Source organism: Patagioenas fasciata, chromosome 1 (genome assembly GCF_037038585.1).
Source record: "Patagioenas fasciata isolate bPatFas1 chromosome 1, bPatFas1.hap1, whole genome shotgun sequence".
In the NCBI taxonomy this organism is placed as follows: domain Eukaryota; kingdom Metazoa; phylum Chordata; class Aves; order Columbiformes; family Columbidae; genus Patagioenas; species Patagioenas fasciata.
The window spans coordinates 134,652,848-134,672,400 of NC_092520.1; the positions used below are offsets into that span (position 1 = coordinate 134,652,848).

The 19,553-nt window shown below is 38.6% G+C and overlaps 1 protein-coding gene across 1 annotated transcript in view; it reads left to right on the forward strand.

The window, feature by feature from the left end:
• PTPRO (protein tyrosine phosphatase receptor type O) overlaps positions 1-19,553 on the forward strand; it is a 153,881-nt gene that overhangs the window by 125,417 nt on the left and 8,911 nt on the right. Inside the window, 11 exon segments of the mRNA XM_065847637.2 lie at positions 295-427; positions 1,966-2,086; positions 4,037-4,105; positions 7,406-7,489; positions 10,763-10,798; positions 12,323-12,404; positions 13,424-13,514; positions 14,017-14,093; positions 16,459-16,593; positions 17,451-17,573; positions 19,240-19,394. Of these exon segments, the coding sequence (XP_065703709.1) occupies positions 295-427; positions 1,966-2,086; positions 4,037-4,105; positions 7,406-7,489; positions 10,763-10,798; positions 12,323-12,404; positions 13,424-13,514; positions 14,017-14,093; positions 16,459-16,593; positions 17,451-17,573; positions 19,240-19,394 (1,106 nt within the window).

Here is a 19,553-nt window from a genome sequence, read left to right on the forward strand (position 1 = left end):
TTTTGGCACCGTCCTGCCCTCCCCAGGAGGCCCTGGGGTTCTGTGGAGTGCTCTGGGTTGTTTCTGCTACTGTTATCATCTCTGTTCCTCTCATCTTTTTGGCCAGACTGCCAGGCTACCTGCCTGTTTTCAAGGGAAGGCCCTGATTACCTTCCCTGGGTTTCAAAGTGCTGGTTTCTTTCATCAGATCTGACTTTGACTGGTCAAATATATGGGTGGAGAGGGGCGCCCTGATTTGTGCTCTTGTGTTTACAGGAGAGACCAACTTCCGTGTATTTTTCCCCTTGTCTGCAGGAACCTGTCACTGTTTCTTCACATGTAGTGACCATTTCCAGCCTAACCCCTGCCACCTCCTACAACTGCAGTGTGACCACCTTCAGCCACAATAGCCCCAGCATCCCCACTTTCATTGCAGTTTCCACCATGGGTAAGCAGCACTTCCCTGCTTTCTTCTTCCTCCTTCAGCTAAAACACCTATTTCTCCCTGCCTTCTATAGTGTCTCTCAGTAACGATGGCCACAGGGGTTGTTTGTATCACAGAAAGTGATGTGGATGGGATGGGGAAGCAGCTTTAAAAAATCCTTAGAAAAATTCCCTCTGGGGGTCTGCCTTGGAAATAATACAAACTAGAAGCTCAGTTCTTGCCTGAGTTTTAGAAATCAAGGACCTTGTTTGTGGTGTCAAGGCTGAACCGGGTACTGCATCATGACAGTTGTGGAGAAAAGCCAAGTCTAAACACGAGGAAAAAAACATTTATACACTGCCAAGGCAAAAAATTGCTCTCTGCATTCAATGAAGAAGTGAAAATAGGGTGAGAGGGAAAGAGAATGGCCATCGCTGGGTCTTGAGCAGTCACACTCCGAAGGGATAGCTCCTGATAGAGGTTCCCTGGGCATGTTGTGAAACCTGGCTCTGTACCGACACTGAAGAAAGAATATCAGTGTTGAACTGCCCAGAGCACTGGGCTTTTCTATAAAATCTCCCTTTAGGAACGATCAGTGTCATCTCTGCTTAGTCCGGAAGTTACGTAGCTTTAGTCACTGGTCCTGTATATCATACACTACTCCATGCTGGAGTTCAGTGTCTGATACTTAGCTTAAAAATCTATGATTTTTGATCTAAAAATGCTTCTCTAGACAACTGCGAATGTAAAGTTATTCTGAGCAATTGAACTAGAGATGATTTCTTCTATAATAAGCAGAACGGGGTATATGATCTCATAGTAGTACAAGGGAACAAAAACAAATCAAAGTTTTATTATTGAGAGTTGATGACATCTCTTATTTAAAACAATATCTTGTTGAAATTGATTTGGCAAAGTAATTCAATCAATTTCAAGCCACATATTACAGAGCCTCAGCCAGTTATTTTGCTTTTGGGTTGGAAAAGGCATTGATTGTTGTTGAAGAAGAACTTCAGAGTTGAAATGTGATTTGGAGACATAGATGATGATGAATATCTGTATTTTATATTTTTTTCACCCTTTTCGCTTGTGTTATGGATACCAGTTAAAAAGGGAAGAAAAAGCAAAACAAAACCAGAAAAAAAAAAACAAAACAAAAACCAAACCCCAAACCAGAACAAAACCAAAACCAAACCAACCAACCAAACAAACAAACAGACAAACAAAAAAACACACCAAACGTGCAAAAATTTAACAAAATGCCAGAGTGAAATAATTTCCCAACACAAATTTTGTAAGAGCAATAACAAGCAATAACTACTCAAAACCTCCCTTTCTCTAGTGGTAAATTTTTCTCTCTGTAGCACTCCAAGCTGAATGAGATCAGGTAAAAAAAAATCACACTATGAACATTCAGGGGAAAACAAAACAAAACAAAACAAAACAAAACAAAACAAAACAAAACAAAACAAACCCAACAAACCAAAACCCATATCAAAACCAAGACAAACTGGTTGCTGTTTCTGAATTGAATAACCAAGAGCCCTTGTTTGTATGTACAGTTACTGAGATGAATCCCAATGTGGTGGTAATTTCTGTGTTAGCCATCCTAAGTATCCTTCTGATTGGACTGCTGCTGGTGACTCTTGTTGTACTCAGGAGAAAACATCTACAAATGGCCAGGTAAGTCCAAATTTATGCTAATTCCAAAAATTCCAGACAATAACAAACACATCATGACAATAGTTGCAATTGAGGATGCTTGTGTGCATGGATGCTGCTCCAGATGGTTGTGAACAGCATACCTTCTAAATCGTTGTCCTGCTGCTGTCTAGAAATATCATATCTTCTCCTTCTATCTGCTTTCATTCTTGACCTCAGTTATAAGCCTCAAACTTTGTCTCATTTTGAGCTTTGCAAGACTGGGTCCATAAGAAGTGTAATCCCTTATTACAAAAGGATTGTGTCAGGAACCTAAAGGATGATTAGGATCTGAGGCAACTAGAAATGAACCGAATATCAGCATGCTTTGCAAATCTTTCATATGGTTTGGAACAGGAGAATTTCCCTATAAACTGATAAGATGGTTTGTTCATCAGGTCCAGGATGCTGCATTTCAGAGGCCATGGAAGTCCTGAGCCCTGGCAGCCAAACCCCCAGGACAAGGAAGAATGCACCCAGGGCCCTGAGAGTCTCTCTCTAGAGCATGTGCCAGTCTGCCCCCAAGTCCTTGTCTTCCAGTTATCTGCATTCTGCATTTATGTGGCATTCCTTCCTATGGGAACTGTAGCATGGGATGAAGCATATGAGCTCACCTAGATCTTGCCTTTCTACACAGTCAAGATGCAGAGGAATGTACACTGAGACACACAAGTCCAGAAGGGATCTCAGGTCCTACTGTTCAAGTACAGTATTAATGATCCGCATTTGTTCTATCATACGGACGAAGGGAAAAATCATATTGTAGGAGTAAACCTTTTTTACAGAACCTACAGTTTCTTCACCTATCTGTACCCATGATTTGTACCTGAATATTGAAATTCAGTTTCCTTTTTCTAGTGATCTTACCTGTAACAGTTCACTTTAATGTGTGTTATGCTACATTCTAGATGAACTGTGGAGGTTTCTCCAAACCCTCCTGGTTTTGGAAGAGTCCCGGAGTCTTCATACTTTTATAATCTACATAATATATTTTATATGAATTTACACTCCTGTGGCAAGAAAGGAAATGATTTCATGTAAAAAAACTTAAGTGATGAATCTTGCACTTGGCTACTTATAAGACACTGTATTTTATGTGTCATGTCTTGGCTATGTATTTCATGCAACAAATGACCACATCACACATATTTTGCAGGCTCTGTCTTCCAGTGAACATTATATGATTTGTTCCTTTTACATGTAATTTGCTCTGTGAAAATCCCAGCTAAATTAATTCTCTCTAGGTAATTACTGTGCAGGCAGCCCAAAGCTTTTTCTCTTCATCACTGCTTTTAGCCACAGAAGATAATAACCCCAGGAGGAAATTTAAAAAGAAAATCCAGTAAGAAGCTGCAAGCAATTGTTTGCTTAAATCAAGGAATCAGAAATAGTCAGGTCAATTTATCATTTGTAGCTGAAAATAATGCACTTGCAGTAAATTCACTGGAATGTTATTCAAGAAATTCTAGGGGTTTTCAAAATTATTTTGTGAATTCAAAATTACCATGCTTCTGTCAATTACCATGCTCAATCCTTAGAGCTGGGTTAGTAAATATTTAGTATAGAAAGGTAAACATTTAGCACATGTACTGAGGCCAGCAACTAGTGCTAGTACCAGACTACAGAAAGCCCCAAATCTGAGCTGAAGATGAGGTCTATGTGAGATCTTTATTAGCAACTTCTCCCTTGTTTCACTCTTTTAAAGCATTATTAGGGAACCTGATCTCAGATGGTGTTGAACCTTTATTGGGTTTGGATAACTGTATTAAAGGATTTCAGATATGTTTATCACAGAATGTATCAGACTTAGTCACAGATGTAAGTTCTCAGCACTCCTTCAAAACTCTGAGAGTCCTCTATTAAATCAATAAATTCACAAGCATTGTGAATCCAAAAATACTAACTTTGCATCTAATGGTCTTCCTGAAACAGGGAGTGTGGGGCTGGAACCTTTGTCAATTTTGCATCTTTAGAGAGAGATGGAAAGCTTCCCTATAACTGGTGAGTGTTTGAAGCAAAACTTTTAATTATGTTTTTTCCCATCTCTCTTTTTTTGAAAATATGATCTTTAATCAGAAGTGCTTATTTTTTATATCATCACTGTCCCTGTCTAAGATAAAACTACTGTACCTGTTATTTCAATATTTTATTTCTTGAATGATGAGTCAAGACTATGTATTCTGCCACCTGCTGTTTTTAGCAGGGAATGACGTATATACATGTCAATCAAGTTGCATAGCTGTGTTGTGAAAGAATATTTTTTTTTCCTTTTTCTTCCAGACGTATTTCCTAAAATATCACAAGTGTAGAAACTTGATCTATAAAGCCATTAGCACTTCTATAGGGATATATTTACATCTAGGAGCAAGCTTGCCTTTAGGTAACCAATTAGCAACTGTCATCATGCACTGCCATTAAGTAATTTTTCCTTGCATAGCAAGACATGGACAAGCCAGCTCAAATATTTACTGGAACTTAATGTTCAGTGCTGTTGAAATGACTCAAAAAAACCCATATTCTTGCTAGTCTAGAAAACCACCTACAAGAGCTGCACGCACTGACTGTGGACTCTAAGCCGTCACTGGCACCATCAGCCAAAGAGAAGCGTTTGATCACGGAAAGGCTGTAGAATTAGCTTTAACAGAAGCAAAAGGGCTCTTGAGACCTGCCTGACTGTCACCAGTGTGGTTGTTTTCATTTCTACTTTGATAAACAAATTTGTCCTAATGACCAACCTGTTTTTTTATTACCAGTCTCTACAAAAACCTTTATGGCAAGTTCAAGCACAGATATTTAAAAGTATCGTCAGCCCCCTAAAGCCCCATTCCAGTATGCAGGAAGATGAAAACACAAGCCTTGGGTTTACAGCCTTGGTCAGCTTTGTTGACAGCCAAGAAGTTGGAGGGAGGAGTTGGTGCACAGGGAACTGCTTCTGTGATCTCCTGGGACACAGCCTGCCAGCAAGGACAGGATTAAATGGATTGATGCTGCACCACAACAACCCTTTTGCTAATAAGCATGCAAACCAAACTAACAAGCCCAGCAAATCTTGTCAATACCTCACTGTGCTGCTAATTAACTGAGTATTAAACAAGCTTCACTTGCTTGGTTTAGCTTTAATAGCAGCCAGCTCTAAGCAGTACGAACTAATCTGTCTTTCAGCTTCTCTTACTTGGACTATATTAATGGCAAAGGCAGCAGAAGATCAAACACTCATGTTAATTAAATATCCAAGCTTGAATCAAATGATTGAACTAGCAACAGACATTATTAAAACTGTTAAAAAGTCTTTTTTATGGGAAGGGGTATTAATTATTAGGCTTGGATGTGAAAGTGAAGGTTCTTGTTGCTTGATTTAGTATATGTGTATGTATGTGTGTATATATATGTGTACATAACTATACATACATAAATTATGTCATAAAAATATAAATCAGGGAAAATATTCCTGCTTCTCCACAAATTTTTGGTAACTGAAGGCAGTGTGCCCTAATAGTCCTGGCTCCTCTGAGAGTTAGTAAAGATACCTTGTTTTGTGTGTCTCTGTTGTCTAATGTCAAGACCAGATTCACTGTCCTTCCAGGCAGCCAAATGGAAAATTTGGCCCTAAAGACAGATAACAGGATTAAGAAACCTTTTTTTCTTGGGTCATTCCAGGAACTAATAAGCAAGCTATGAGCATATCCACTGATTCCTAAAGAAAGCTCAGCTCAGCTGAGTTTTCAGGATTTGAGCAATCTCTACATCTCTTTCTTTTAATTAAATAAAATTGTTCAGTACATCTGAGCAGTAGGTGGAACACAATATAGTTCCAGGAAAACAATACTGTATTTATTCCGCAATTATGTAGTTTGCATATGTTGAATTAAATCAATTGTTTTAGGTATTGGAGTTCCTAATCCGTGAGCAACGTAGCTAGGTCTGCGAGCATGTTAGCCTGTGATTTAATAAAGTGTTGAAATTTCTCATGATGATTTGACTATGAAAGAAGACCAAGGCTTCTGTCTCTGTAAGCAAGAGGAGGTAAAAACCTCACTTGAAGTTTCCTAAATGAAAGAAGACCATTCTGGCAACATCATCATTTCTGTCTTCTAAGCCTAATGAAAACCTCTCTCTGGCACCAGAGATCTGTTCATGGAAAACAAAATTTCATCCTCAGTCCAGTCCCATAAAACCCCTAACAACGGATAAGCCCTAAGGCCCTGATCTTGCAACCACTATGGCACATGATTAACTAGAAAGGGCTGTTGCTTCTGGCTGATCCACACAATCCCTACCACTGCCTGGGAAAGGTGCCCCGCTGAAACTGCGCTGCCCTTTTTCTCTTCAGCAGCAAAACTCACTAAAGCATAACTTGGAGTTTTCATTGCATGGGCAGAAGTTTTCCACCTCTGATTGGAAGACTAAAATTAGAGATTATTATAATTGATGTGACTTGCTTATCAAGCAAAACATAGGATCTACCAACTTCCTAACAGCAAAGACTACTGGAAAAGGAAATTTCGTTTTGTGGTTCCTTTTTATACCAGTTCTAGAAGGATGATATTGCTTTTAGAACAACAGATTTTCCCACAGGGAAAAAACACATTGAGTGTGTATTTGGAAAAAAAAAAAATCTGCTCTTGGGACAATTTTGTTTATTTCAAGAGTTTTTCACATTTGCAAAGTACCTATAGCCCACTTCACCAACAGGTAGAATTGGTCTGATGTTCCCTGGATTAATGCATAGCTTAATCTGGTAAACAGGTTGCAAATACAGGAGTTTAGAAAGATTTTGTACTCAAATCTCCTTTAGCCACCATGAAACTTGCTGTGAGTAGCTATTCATAGAAGCTATGGTTAGAAGAAATTCAAATAATGTTTTGTTGAAAACCTAGAAAATAATTTAAAGCACCTAAAAATGGGGCTGTGAAAAATGGATATTTCTAGAAATCTGACTCATTAGAGGGTATAAAGAGATATTGGAATGATCTGAACTTATCTCTGGTACAGATGTTCTAGTATCCACAGGATCACTTGCAGGAGCGAGCATATAATTGACCTAAGTCAATACTATAAAACACATGTATTTTGCTCATATAGAATTTTCTGTTGGATAGCTGAAAATCCTACATAGGATGTCAGGTTGAGTAATAAAAATTCTATGGATGTTAATAATATTCTGATAAAGTAAATAAGAGGAAGCTGTTATGCATTTAGCTGATCTTTAAAATAGAATTTTCTGATCTCCTGATTTCCGTTTGTCTTACTAACTCTACTCACTTTTTCATCTTTATATATGTTATTTATTAATGCTCACAGGCGTAGAAGTGTATTTGCTTTCCTAACTCTGCTACCCTCATGCCTTTGGACTGATTATCTTTTGGCATTTTATATTAATCCTTGGTAAGTGATTTACTTGTTTTTCCATATGCAATGTGTAAACAATGTTAATTTCTATTACATGAAAAATGTGTAATACCTTGTTTTCAAATGAGTCAAATCTTTTGAAGTTATAATTTTTTTGTACTTGAACATGGATTGGAGAGGATGTGGGTATCAAAGTGTTTGCTACCCTGCTTCATCTAGTTTGTCTTTTTATTCTCCAACCCATTTTGATATTAAAAAGCTAATCTTATGGTGGTCATCATATTCATTTCATTGTTCTCTTTGCAATTTTTGCCACTTTGTTATATGTCCTGGCTTCTTCTGTCTCAGTTATTCATCTGTTCATTGCCTGGCGTTGCCTTCTGCTGCTGCTGCTATTACTAAAATTGCTTGATCATGCCTTACGTGTTTGGTGTGTGATATCAAACACCTTAGTTTCTATAGGTGCAGTTTTGCTCTCCTGAGATCAGTAAAAGTTTTACTTTTGGAAGCAATGGTTCACTGAGAATTCATACAAACTAGCAGTCGTGAAATGTAAAAATTAGGTGTCTGTGTGCATGTATCTATGTGGACGTGTGTATATTTGATAGTTTAGCTGTAAATTATTTATAAAGAGTTAGTAAACAACTGATTGGGGTTTTCTTGAAAATAACTAAACAACAAAGCCCCAGGGCCTATTCAGAACCAGAACTGTTTTACAAACTGTTTAAAAAATAATTATAATTGACTATGATCTAGAAATGCTTAGCATAGAAGAGAAAGTTCTTGATGGTCTTGAGTCCAAGATACAGTGATGTACAATAATATATTTGTTACTGAGGTTAAGATTTACTTTTGACCAAACATTTTCCCAGGTGTTACCACATGGTACCAAAGCCATGGTAGTCATAGAAAACTTCACCATAGAGATTTCTGAGGCTAGTTTTCTTCGAGTCACATTGGCTCTGTAGAAAAACCCATCCAAATTTGAAGGGCTCAGAAACATGAGTTTCTGTAACAAAAGAAGGTCCATTTCTTCTCCCATGAAAATAAAAGCATGTTCTTCATGCAAAACCAGCTGAAGAGTCAATGGAAGTCTTCCACATCTCTCCAAGGCTAATAATATATTGATTTAATTTGTCTGACATAAACTCAACTATCGAAGTTTTACTGTGATGGAGACTCAGGCAAGCAGTGTATTATTGTGGACGTCACACTGCTCTCTCTTAACTCTCTTAATGGTCACGAAGCCCAAAGTGTCTGCTTTCAGTAGCACTGCTGCAAAAAGGGTCATTTCCCTCTTTTGCCGTTTTGCCTCTTTTTGTTTAATATGCATTAATATGCATTGACTCACCTTTACAGATGTGTATCTTTCTTCAGAGGTTTCCTCTTCAATAAAACTACGTATTTTAGTCTAGATGACCAAATTAAAAGGAGCTGAAGTTGAATGAGATGAGAGTAATCCCTCTCTTTGTATTTTAATCTCTACAGTAAATGGAAGAATAGATGAAACACCAGCTAATGTTTCAGATGTCTCTGTTTTGCCTATAAATTGGTTTAATTGGAAACAACTGAAATACTAAGAAACAAAGGCCTCTTGAGACTATCAAAGCACAGGAAATTGTTACTGAGAAATGCATGTCAATCATTTGTTTTATTGCTTCTTGAAGTGTTCCTTGGAAGAAGCATTCTTAGAAGCATTCCCATCATAAACAGCATTTAGATATCTTTTTATTTTGAAATGAATTCCAATGTGCACAACATTTGAAGGTTTGCCATAGTCAGAGGGCATAGAAATGTGTTGAATAATTTAGATAAATTAATTTTAAGTTTTCTTTGAAAAAAATCTTTGAAGTGCAGAATATACTACTATGTTATGCCTATAGAAAACATGAATGTACAGTTATTATACAAATAGTATCTGTATAGATAACATGGTAGGATGAATAGGTTTATAAGTAAAGATTTGCAAAGTAAATCTCCACATTAGTGTAACGCTGGTATTGCTCTTGTTAACTCTGCAGCCAAAGCTCCACATCTAAATGGAAATGTACCTTTACAAGATAATAAACTTACTACAGCTTGTGGCTTTTCCATAAACTGAACATTTTGTAAAATTTAATTTGGGAAATGAATATATTTTTAAATTTCACTTCTAAACTTAACAAGGTAGAAAAACAAAAATATTCCACTTTTAAATATTTCATTCTGTATTTTTACATTATTTTGAAATTTAAAGTCTTCATCTTTATTTTACAGATTGAAGCTGTGACACAATATATGCAGATATTATTTTACTATCATAATGAAATTTAAAATAGTATCATTATAATGTGATTAATGAACAGATATTGTTTAATGCCAGGGAAAAACAAATATGACTCTACTAAAATCCCTTCTGAGTAAGCAAAAATCTGTTCGTGCTCTGTGGCTGGTTTAATGGAGGGGATCAATGTTTTGAAACCTTTAGCCAAATTATTCCAGGGTGTTTGTGCATTTAAACTGATTGAGTGCTTAACTTTATTTGTAGCAACAACAAAATGAGCACATACACCTCAAAAAAACCCCACATGGTGGGGTAGTTAGTGTAGTGCAGTTCTTAAGTCCATATACTTCTGGGTTATACTGCTGAACATGCTCATAACTTGCTCGCAACTGTCACAAGTGAATTATATCACTTATAAGTCATGTGAAGACAGAGCAGTATGTGAGAGGCATAATTATCTCTAGCTGTTAAAAGTCAATTAAGATTATCTAAGGTTTAAGCTTGAGTCCTGCTGAAGTCGGTAGGACACTTGCCATTGTCTTCATCGATCACCATAACCAGGTTATGAAATGGGTGAGAAATAGTGTTCAGGCCCTTTCCTTTTTCTTGCACCCTTCCATGAATTTGCAAATGGTGGTCTTCTCCCTTTACCCAACAGACGCTTCTCATTCCTGGTTGCTCTCTAGCGTTGGCATCCAGGTTTGCAGCATGCTAGAGCTAGGGGACACCATCATGCTCTGTTTCCTGTAGCAGCAAAGCCCCCTGCCAGGCTCGGGTCAGGATTTGTAGAGGACCCATTGCTTGTGTTGTGCACAGGTTTTCCCTTTCGCAAGCAGCTCATTCTTAGAGGTACAGAATGGAAAACAAATTCCATTGGTGTCAATGGAAATGTTGCTATCAACTTAAAAATGTCCATGATGTTATCACCAAACTCATGCTGAGTATAATGGCAACCAGAAAACATATGTTCTTAAATCACTACTAACTTTGAATAAAGACTATGCAATAATATAATGAATGGAAAACACTTTTTTTTTTTTTTACAGGAGTAAAAATGGGTTAAAGAAGAGAAAGCTGACCAAGTATGTAATTTATTTCATATTTAAAGCAGTATAAAAATATGTCACCTTAGACTAAACAGCATTATGGAGTACCTGGTATAGTGATATTGCAGTTACAGACACAGAAAACTTCTTGGTAAACACAACGTGAGTTGTCTGAAGGCAGAACACAAACAATAATTGGACGAAAGCAATTCTTCTCAACAGCTAGGTTGTGGTAAAACAGCTCCTTACTGATAAAAAATTAGTCATCAGGGAAAAGATCAATTATCCAACTTAGTAGTTCCAACAGAGCTTATCCTTAGTTAAAAATGACAAATGTGAAAAACTGGGATGCATTTATTTCTAGTGATATTTCCCTCTTGACATGAGGCTCTCATTACAGTTGTTGCTAGAACATTAGATCATTAATACTAGTGGGTAAACAGGAGTAATTAAGTGGTGATAAGACAGGTTCCTTTGGGCATATTGCCTCAAAGTAAATGAAAAGATTATTGTGTACATGCTTCAGTAGCTTGTAAATTAGAGCATGATAATTAGGTGAAGGAAGCTGTTTACCTGTGTTTCATTATTCAGAGCGTTAGCCTAATTATTTCTCTGTTATGTTCAGAGGCTGTGCCTGTACTAGCAGATAGACCCTTACCTGGCAAATAAGTGTATAGAATGATGGGAGTTGCTACATCAAGGGTGATTTATACCTGCTGAAGCTCTCCATGATTTTGTAGAGTTATATGCTACTTTTTTTAGCCACCATCTCTCAGGGAGGAGAATTTGACCTCTGATGACAAATGTGTATAGTTCTCAAAGCCAGCAGAAGAAAAAAGTCACTGCTGGGGCATCCAAAATGCTATTTTAAGGTGATGTGGTTTGGGTTTGGTTTTTTTTGTTGTTGTTATCTTTCAGACCTTCTGAAAAAATCAAACCCTAAATATGAAATCCATTTTTCGGCATGAGTTTTTAAAGTCCCTCTGCCACATGCTTTCCTTATCTGAAAGCAACATTTACACAGCACAAGAGGCAAGTTACATGAAGCCACAGCTGCCCTGGTGCTGGAAGCATGTTGGTGGTATGGTGCTTGGACTGGGTCTGTGATGGGGTTCTGGATCACTGCTTGTCGCGGTGCCACCTGTGCCTTGGGGACATATTCACCTGCAGAAGCAGTTCAGGGCCGGGGAATCATAGGAAGGGTGTGTGTGTCATTCCCCTCACCTCAGACCAGTGGTGTCCCTCTGGTGGGACAATTCCAAACCCCCCCAAACCAGGTTGCTTACTGTCACCAGCACCAACACTCAGCTCACCCAGAGGCATCAGTGCCCCTCTCTCAGCCTCTCTTGCGGATGCTATGATGTTATGCTGCAAGTAAACAGCATTTGGTGGCACTGAATCACAAGATTTTTTCCCTTCTTTGTGATTCCATTCTAGCATTAACATTTGCAAATACATATTCATGACTTGATAGTATTTTGGGGGAAAATACAAATAAAACTTAGTAAAAAAAGGGGTTTTATCTTACTTTCTTTTGTGTGTGTGTGTTTTTTTTTTAAGCCCTGTCCAGTTGGATGATTTTGATGGCTACATCAAGGATATGGCTAAAGATTCAGATTATAAATTTTCTCTGCAATTTGAGGTAAATCTGTGAGGACTCTGTCCTCTCCTACATGCCATGCCTAGATCGGCTTTTTCCAGATGTTAGGTTCTTGTGGCATGTTCTTGTGCTCTGTGTTGTTTAATGTGTGCTGTTGCTAGGTGGGTCAGCTTCAAGTTCTGCAGAATTTAAAAGCGGATCTTGATGTCATTAAAGGCTGCATTTAGTAAGCTGATTTGAGTGGCTCATCACATTCAATGCAAGAAAATTTTCATACCAACACACTTCCTTTAAGTTTAGGACATGCTGGCAGCCTGAGTGGAATACAGGATTTTAATATCTTTATTTTTTTAATACCCATAATTTGAGGGACAGCACTGGAATGAGAAGGTAACATCACAAATCTCCTTAGGAGCAAGGGGGGTCTCTTTATGATCAGTTCAAGTCCGTTGTCTTAATTACCCAGAATTTAAAGTCAGTTTAGTAGTATAAAACCAAAAAGCCCACATCCTAGAGCTAGCTCCCAAAAATTTGAACATGAAAAGGGGTTGGGGAGGACTGTCAGGTTGTTACCACCTTTCTGGGTGGCTGACATGTTCCCTTCCTTCCAGTGAAAAGTCCTCATATACTGGATATAGCTACTGAAGGTAACGATCTTCCAAGCATTCCCCAGTATACAGATCATAAGCCACTTCAGGACTTGAAGAAAGTCCTTTAAGTGGGATGGATGACCATGGCAGAATAACTTATCGGCCTCCCTGGTTTGATACTATTTTGGTTAATTAAGTGCTGGTGGAGAGGAGCAGTCCCCAGTCACATCCTTGGATGGCAGCTGTGGGTTGGCAGCATCGGCAGGAGAGATCACATCACTGCTCTCCATGTGCTTGGAGCCAGACTCAGAGGCATCAGAACAGGAAAGTCGGTGTAGTGCTGCTGTCAGTTTACAAAGCTATTTATGGTCATTTACAGTCTGGCACATGCCACAAGTAATTACTTCACGAAGAATTATTTTTTGAATGTTTGTGAGTTTGACCTTGGTGTTTTTCTTTCTGTTACCTCAGGAGCTAAAACTGATTGGGCTCGACATACCCCACTTTGCTGCTGATCTTCCCATGAATCGCTGTAAAAATCGCTACACAAATATCCTCCCATGTAAGTACAATGCATACAGGCTCCTGCTAAAGCCCCTTGAGAAGGAAAGAAGATTCTTAATAAGAGAACTGGAGAATCTGGACAGATTTTCTGACTGATAAAAACCTGTTCTAAAACCCACGCTTGGAGACAACCAAGCAATGGATGTTTTTGTTAGCTTTGAAGAGACAGCTTTCTGGGAATGTTTAGCAAGACTGGAATTTGGAGGTGAGAAACACGAGGTCCTTTCTACTACTCAGTAGTGTTACTATATTTTTCTTATTATTTTGATGAAACCTAAGGGATCCCAAACAGATGGCAGCTGGAAAGTGTATTTTGCAGAATACCAATGATGGTGCACCCATGTGGTGTTTACTGAAGCAAACATTGGTCGCTGTTGGTAAACATGAGCATTTTCTATTTTTTAATAGATTTTTTCAGTTTTTATAGGATTAATTTTAATTCTGCCTAGTTCGAAAAGAGTGCCATGTTTGAGAGACAAATTATCATTTTCCTTTTACAGATGACTTTAGTCGTGTCCGGTTAGTTTCAATGAATGAAGAAGAGGGTTCTGACTACATTAATGCCAACTACATTCCTGTGAGTACTGAGACTTGGTCAGTGTAAAGAGCAGTCTCCTGCACAGCAGGTAGAGCATGTCACCTGCAATTAGCACAGTATCTCCTGGAAGCTCAGTCACATTCTCAGCATCTCCTTCAGCTTCCAATATTTTGCCTACAGGGAACTCTGCTTTTCACCAGCCACGAAAAAAAATATTAAAAGGAGAGGGGGGTTGGGGAAGGCTTTTGGCAAATTTTGCCACATCAGTGCTGGGTGAGCTGTGAATCTTCATGAAACCTGGACTGGACTGGTAGGGAAACATGGAGGAAATGTTAAGTGATTCAGTGCCTTTTTAAGACAGTTCAAGGAAAAACATGAAGTTTTAAATGAGAAAATTTTCCAGGTTTCTAGAGCACATGGAAAAAGGATTAAGCCAGATACTCTGCAAGTGACAAAATGCACACAGCCTAGATGGTGCATGGAGGGAGCTTCTGCTTTCTGCCTCATTGCTGGTGCTCCTGGTGTGCCTCCCTCTGCCTGGCATAGAGCCGCTGTTTACCAGGCAGTAGAGCCCAGGGCTTTAGGATAATATACACAGAGCTGTAGTGAAACAGTTTGACACTGCTGTTGAACAATAACTTCATCAGCTCTATCCACTCTTGCCTGAGCTTGTGTAGTCACTCAGGCTTTTACCTGCTGCTGCTGCAAAGGTTTCCCCCTCTGTTTTTCCCCCTTGCTGCGGCTCCCTGTAAGCTGTATTCAGGAAGAGCAATATCCATTGGGTAACTCTGCATGGAGAGGAGGCAGGCCACCACAGCAGCTATTTAAAAAAGACCTTGCCCTTGGGGACCATAGGCAGATTAGCATTTCTGCACTCTGGCCGTGAACAGCAGACAGAGCTGGCCCTGGCTGACCTGAAGAGAGCTGAGTCAGCATTATGGAAAAGGGAGGAGCCCTCAGATGAGTTAGTGAAACTCTATTGTCAGTGTGGCATCGCCCATGCACGTACTGCTGAGAACGCTGACTGTGCTTAGTTTCTATGCGTCAAGAGCATGAACCTAAACCCTCAAGCTGCAAGTGCCTGAGCTCACAGTGAATCAAGAAAGAAAAATGTTCCAGCCTTCAAAAGCATCATTCTCAAGTCAGGAAACTTCTGTGACAAGGGATTATGGATAATCGGATTTTATGTAGCTGTTCTTTTTGGATTTCTCAGTTCTACATTTTATAGTTTACAACTCTTTAGTTCTACTTACGGCATAGGACTGACTCTAGAAACTGGGACAGATGTGTCATCTTAATGCTTGGCTTTTCCTGATGCTTGCTTCTCCACTGACTATCTGCCTCCAGACACAGATAATAGTGGTGATCTGTGTCTCTGTGGTAATGGAGAATTGACACTTAGGTGAGACATAGCCCATGCAAACAAACAAACAGCCAACTGTGTAGTGCAAACACTCAGATTTGAGCTGACTTCTAGGAGGAAACCATTTATGGAAAGTGATCTCAAATCACATGTATTTTTACCATCTGCATACTGTAGTAGCATAGAAATTGCCCAGTTTACATGGGATCATGCTATGTATTGGATATATCTTTTGCTCTTATTAGGAATATGAAATAAATCTCCAAATGTGGTTTTGATGGCGCCATCTCAGCAAAGAGGATTATAGCAGATGCCAAAATGACCATTCTATGGATCTTTTGTTATAGTCTTTATAATGGTCCTTTGGTTTTGGAGAGGAGAAGGAGTCTTTCCAACTAAAAGCATGTTGATAGACATAAGAGAAGGAATACATTGATATAAAGCATCTGGGCCTCAAAAACACGTAGCAATGATAATCTGTTAAGGGTGTTGACTCAGCATGTTCTCTATTACTTTAAGCGGAATTCTAATTAATATTTTACTGATTTAAGTCCTTACGACATAAACACATGCACATAATCCTGCTCATTGCTACCTTCTGTTTACATCAGTGACTAAAAATCACCACAGGCACTACTTGGGATGTGCATGCTCAGCATCTATGTTTGGTTTTATGTCTGTAACTAAACAAACCCTTAGATTATGCAGTCTGGAAGAAACTGGAACTTTGATTTAGGATTCTCATTACTTGCTTTTTTAATGTTGCGTTTCCTGTTCTCAGGGCAAAGGATTTGTATAATAGATTAATCTTCTGTCTTTCATTCTACATTGCTTACACTTTGGGAGCATGAAAACCTGGCAAAAGTTGTAATTTCAGAATAAATACAAAAAAATGATTAAGTAGTTTCTTTATATTAGAAATCACTTTAAAAAGTACAAAATGAACTTCAGCAAGTTAAAAAATATGTCCGCGAGAGAAAAAATATGTATTCTAAAGCATTAATAATGTTGGTAAACAGCACCTGTCTCGTTGTTTCTTAGGGTTATAATTCACCCCAGGAATATATTGCAACCCAAGGACCACTGCCAGAAACTAGGAATGATTTTTGGAAGATGGTTCTCCAGCAAAAATCTCAAATTATTGTTATGCTCACTCAGTGTAATGAGAAAAGAAGGGTATGTAACAAAATAGTGCACATAGCATAAAAGAAACTACTCTGAAAACATGTTTATTTTCTGGTGGGTGAATTTCTTCACATTGTTTTCTGCTCATGAGACAACATCATAACCAGAACTGTAATGGCAATTAATTCACTTAACGTGAGGCATTTCAGGATGATTAACAGACAGAAGCATCTTTCACATGAGGAGAAGCTGAGGAAGCTGGAACTCTTCTGACTGGAAATGAGAAGGTTCAGGGGGATCTTCCCACCTGATGGGAGGGAATGGAGACAAGGGACCCCTCAGTGTCAGGACAAGAGAAAATGGGCATCCCTGGAGATATTCAAAATCCGTCTATCTGGACATGGTGCTCAGCAGGCTGCTGTGGGTGGCCCTGCTTGCGCATGGAGGTTGAACAAGATGACCTCCAGAGGTCCCTTCCAACCTCAACCATTCTGTGATTCTCTTAAACTTAAATAATAATAATAAAATACAAATATTGTGCTTTATGTTTTCCTTGACATTGTAATAGAACTATTTGCAATATAATTTATTTTTTATATATGTATACATGTTCTTGTGCCCTCTATTTTGCTCCTTTTAGACCTATTCTCTTAGGAAAAGTAACAATCTATGAAGATACTATGTATTTCTGTTCTTCACTATACTAATGCTACCCTTTAGGAAACCAATGTATAGCTTCTGTCCATAGTTACACAAGTAGGAATGATCAGGCAGAAAGTCATTGCAGGATATATTACCTTTTTTTGCAGCGTCAAATAGCGCTGTAGATGTTTCTAAAACTGAGGTTTAGTATGCTTTTGATTGCATTTTTATATATGCATATATAGATATATTTATTTCCCTTTCAGGTGAAATGTGATCATTACTGGCCTTTTACAGAAGATCCTGTTGCATATGGAGACATCATGGTGGAGATGCTGTTGGAGGAGGAGCACACAGACTGGGTTTACAGGAATTTCCGAATTAGCTATGTAAGTGAAACATTTTGCATGACTGCTAAAAGGGTGGGAGTAATTTTGGTCAAGCCTTTTCTTTAACTTTTATCCATTTCTGGCATTCAGTGGAAAATGCCTGAGAGATTGATGGCGTTACCCTCACTCTGCATGGGCAAATGGCTAAATCACAAAACTTGCCCCTAAAATTGTTGTCTCTGTGAATTTCTCAGCAAAGTGCAAGACTGAAACAAAAGTTATACCAGAGCTCTGGACATTTCTGTGGTCCAAATAATTAGTGACAACAAATGTGTAAACTACTTTATCTCAGGCATATTTTCTTACTGTAAGCTATTCAAAATTTGAAAATACCAATGTAGAAACTGAAAATATTGTTCAAAAGGGCAATTCTGCAATATTCATATATTCCTGTAAAATATTGAAATGCATGTGAGAGCATGCGATTTCCAAATTAAAGCTGCTCAGATTTTCAAGCATGTCTTTCCAGTTTTGTTTTCTGCAACCTGCTCGTTGGCAGCAGCAGCTTGTGAAGGAAAGGTCAGAGATACGGAGGGGATGTGAAAAAAGCTGGGCATCGGCACATCAGCATTGGCCCAGGACCTCAGTCGTGCTCAGCCGTGCTGCACAGCCGTGCACACTGCAAAGTGTGCAAAATTTGCAAAGTGTGCCTGAGATGCAGGCTTGAAGTGAAATATATAAAACAGAATGTGTTGGGCTTTTGGTATCTATGGAAAATCGTGATGAGACTGCAGTTCGGAGTTCAGGTAAACTGTCCTTTACCAAACCCAGACCAGCTACTTCAAGGTCTGTTACAGTGAACTAATTTTTTAATATCCTTTGCCTAAGGATCTGCCGTTGTCTGTGACTGGAGAGAGGTTACCGCAGTATGGGTATTTAGCCTAACCCAGAATAGCAAAGCTAAAGTCATTACTTACCCTGGGTTTTGGTGATGACAACCCTCACCCCCCATGTTTTTGAGTCCTTTAAGTCTCAAAGACAAAATGCATCGTGTTGAGAATCTTATTTCACCTAAAGCCACTAGAGTTTTTAGCATTATACATATTTTTTATAATAATGAATGATTTTCTAAAAATTTCCTTTGCCTTTGTAATGACTTTTTCTTCTTTTTTTTTTTTTTTGATTGTTGGGGTTTTTTTTAATTTTATTTAAACTTGAAAACAAAAACTCTCAGAGTCCAGTCCTGATTGTCAACAGCATTGTTCTTTATCTGTGGCAAAATGAGAAAAGGAGAGGGAATGGAATAGAATAGAAAGAGGAAAAAATGAAAGATGGAATAATTATTGATTTAAAAGCAAAATAAGTCAAACCACCATGAGGAAAAAACAAAGAAAAACACAGATCTCAAACCCAGAAACAACAGTTCATGCCCTTTTGATAAGGGTGGCCTGATACCTCTGCCTCCTTTCAATCAAATATCTTTGCCACTTTTTTGCCTGACTTTAATTTCTTAGGCTTTATTTAGGCCAGGGTGGAAGTGGGGGGAAACAAACAAAACTAACAAAAGCCCAACCCAACCAACCAACCAAAAACCACACACAGAAAACCACAAAAAAAGCAACAACAAGCACCACAAAATGACAAAAAAAAACCCCTAATTCTGACTGAGTGTGACTGTACTGTTAAAACTCATGTGAACATGCTGCTGTTCTGCTTCTCCCATTAGGCTGATGAAGTGCAAGACGTGATGCATTTTAACTACACTGCCTGGCCAGATCATGGTGTCCCCACGACCAACGCTGCTGAAAGCATCCTCCAGTTTGTACAGATGGTCAGGCAGAAATCAGCAAAAAGTAAAGGCCCCATGATCATACACTGCAGGTAAACACCACAAGGAAGTGGAAAACTAAAGGATGTAACATTAAATAGGCTGGGAAAACACTGGAAGGAGAGGTTTTTGGGGTTCTGCTCACCTGTTAGCTGGAGATGGTTCTCTGTGGGGTAAGGGTAAAGGATTGGTGTCCCTCTGACTACAGTGGG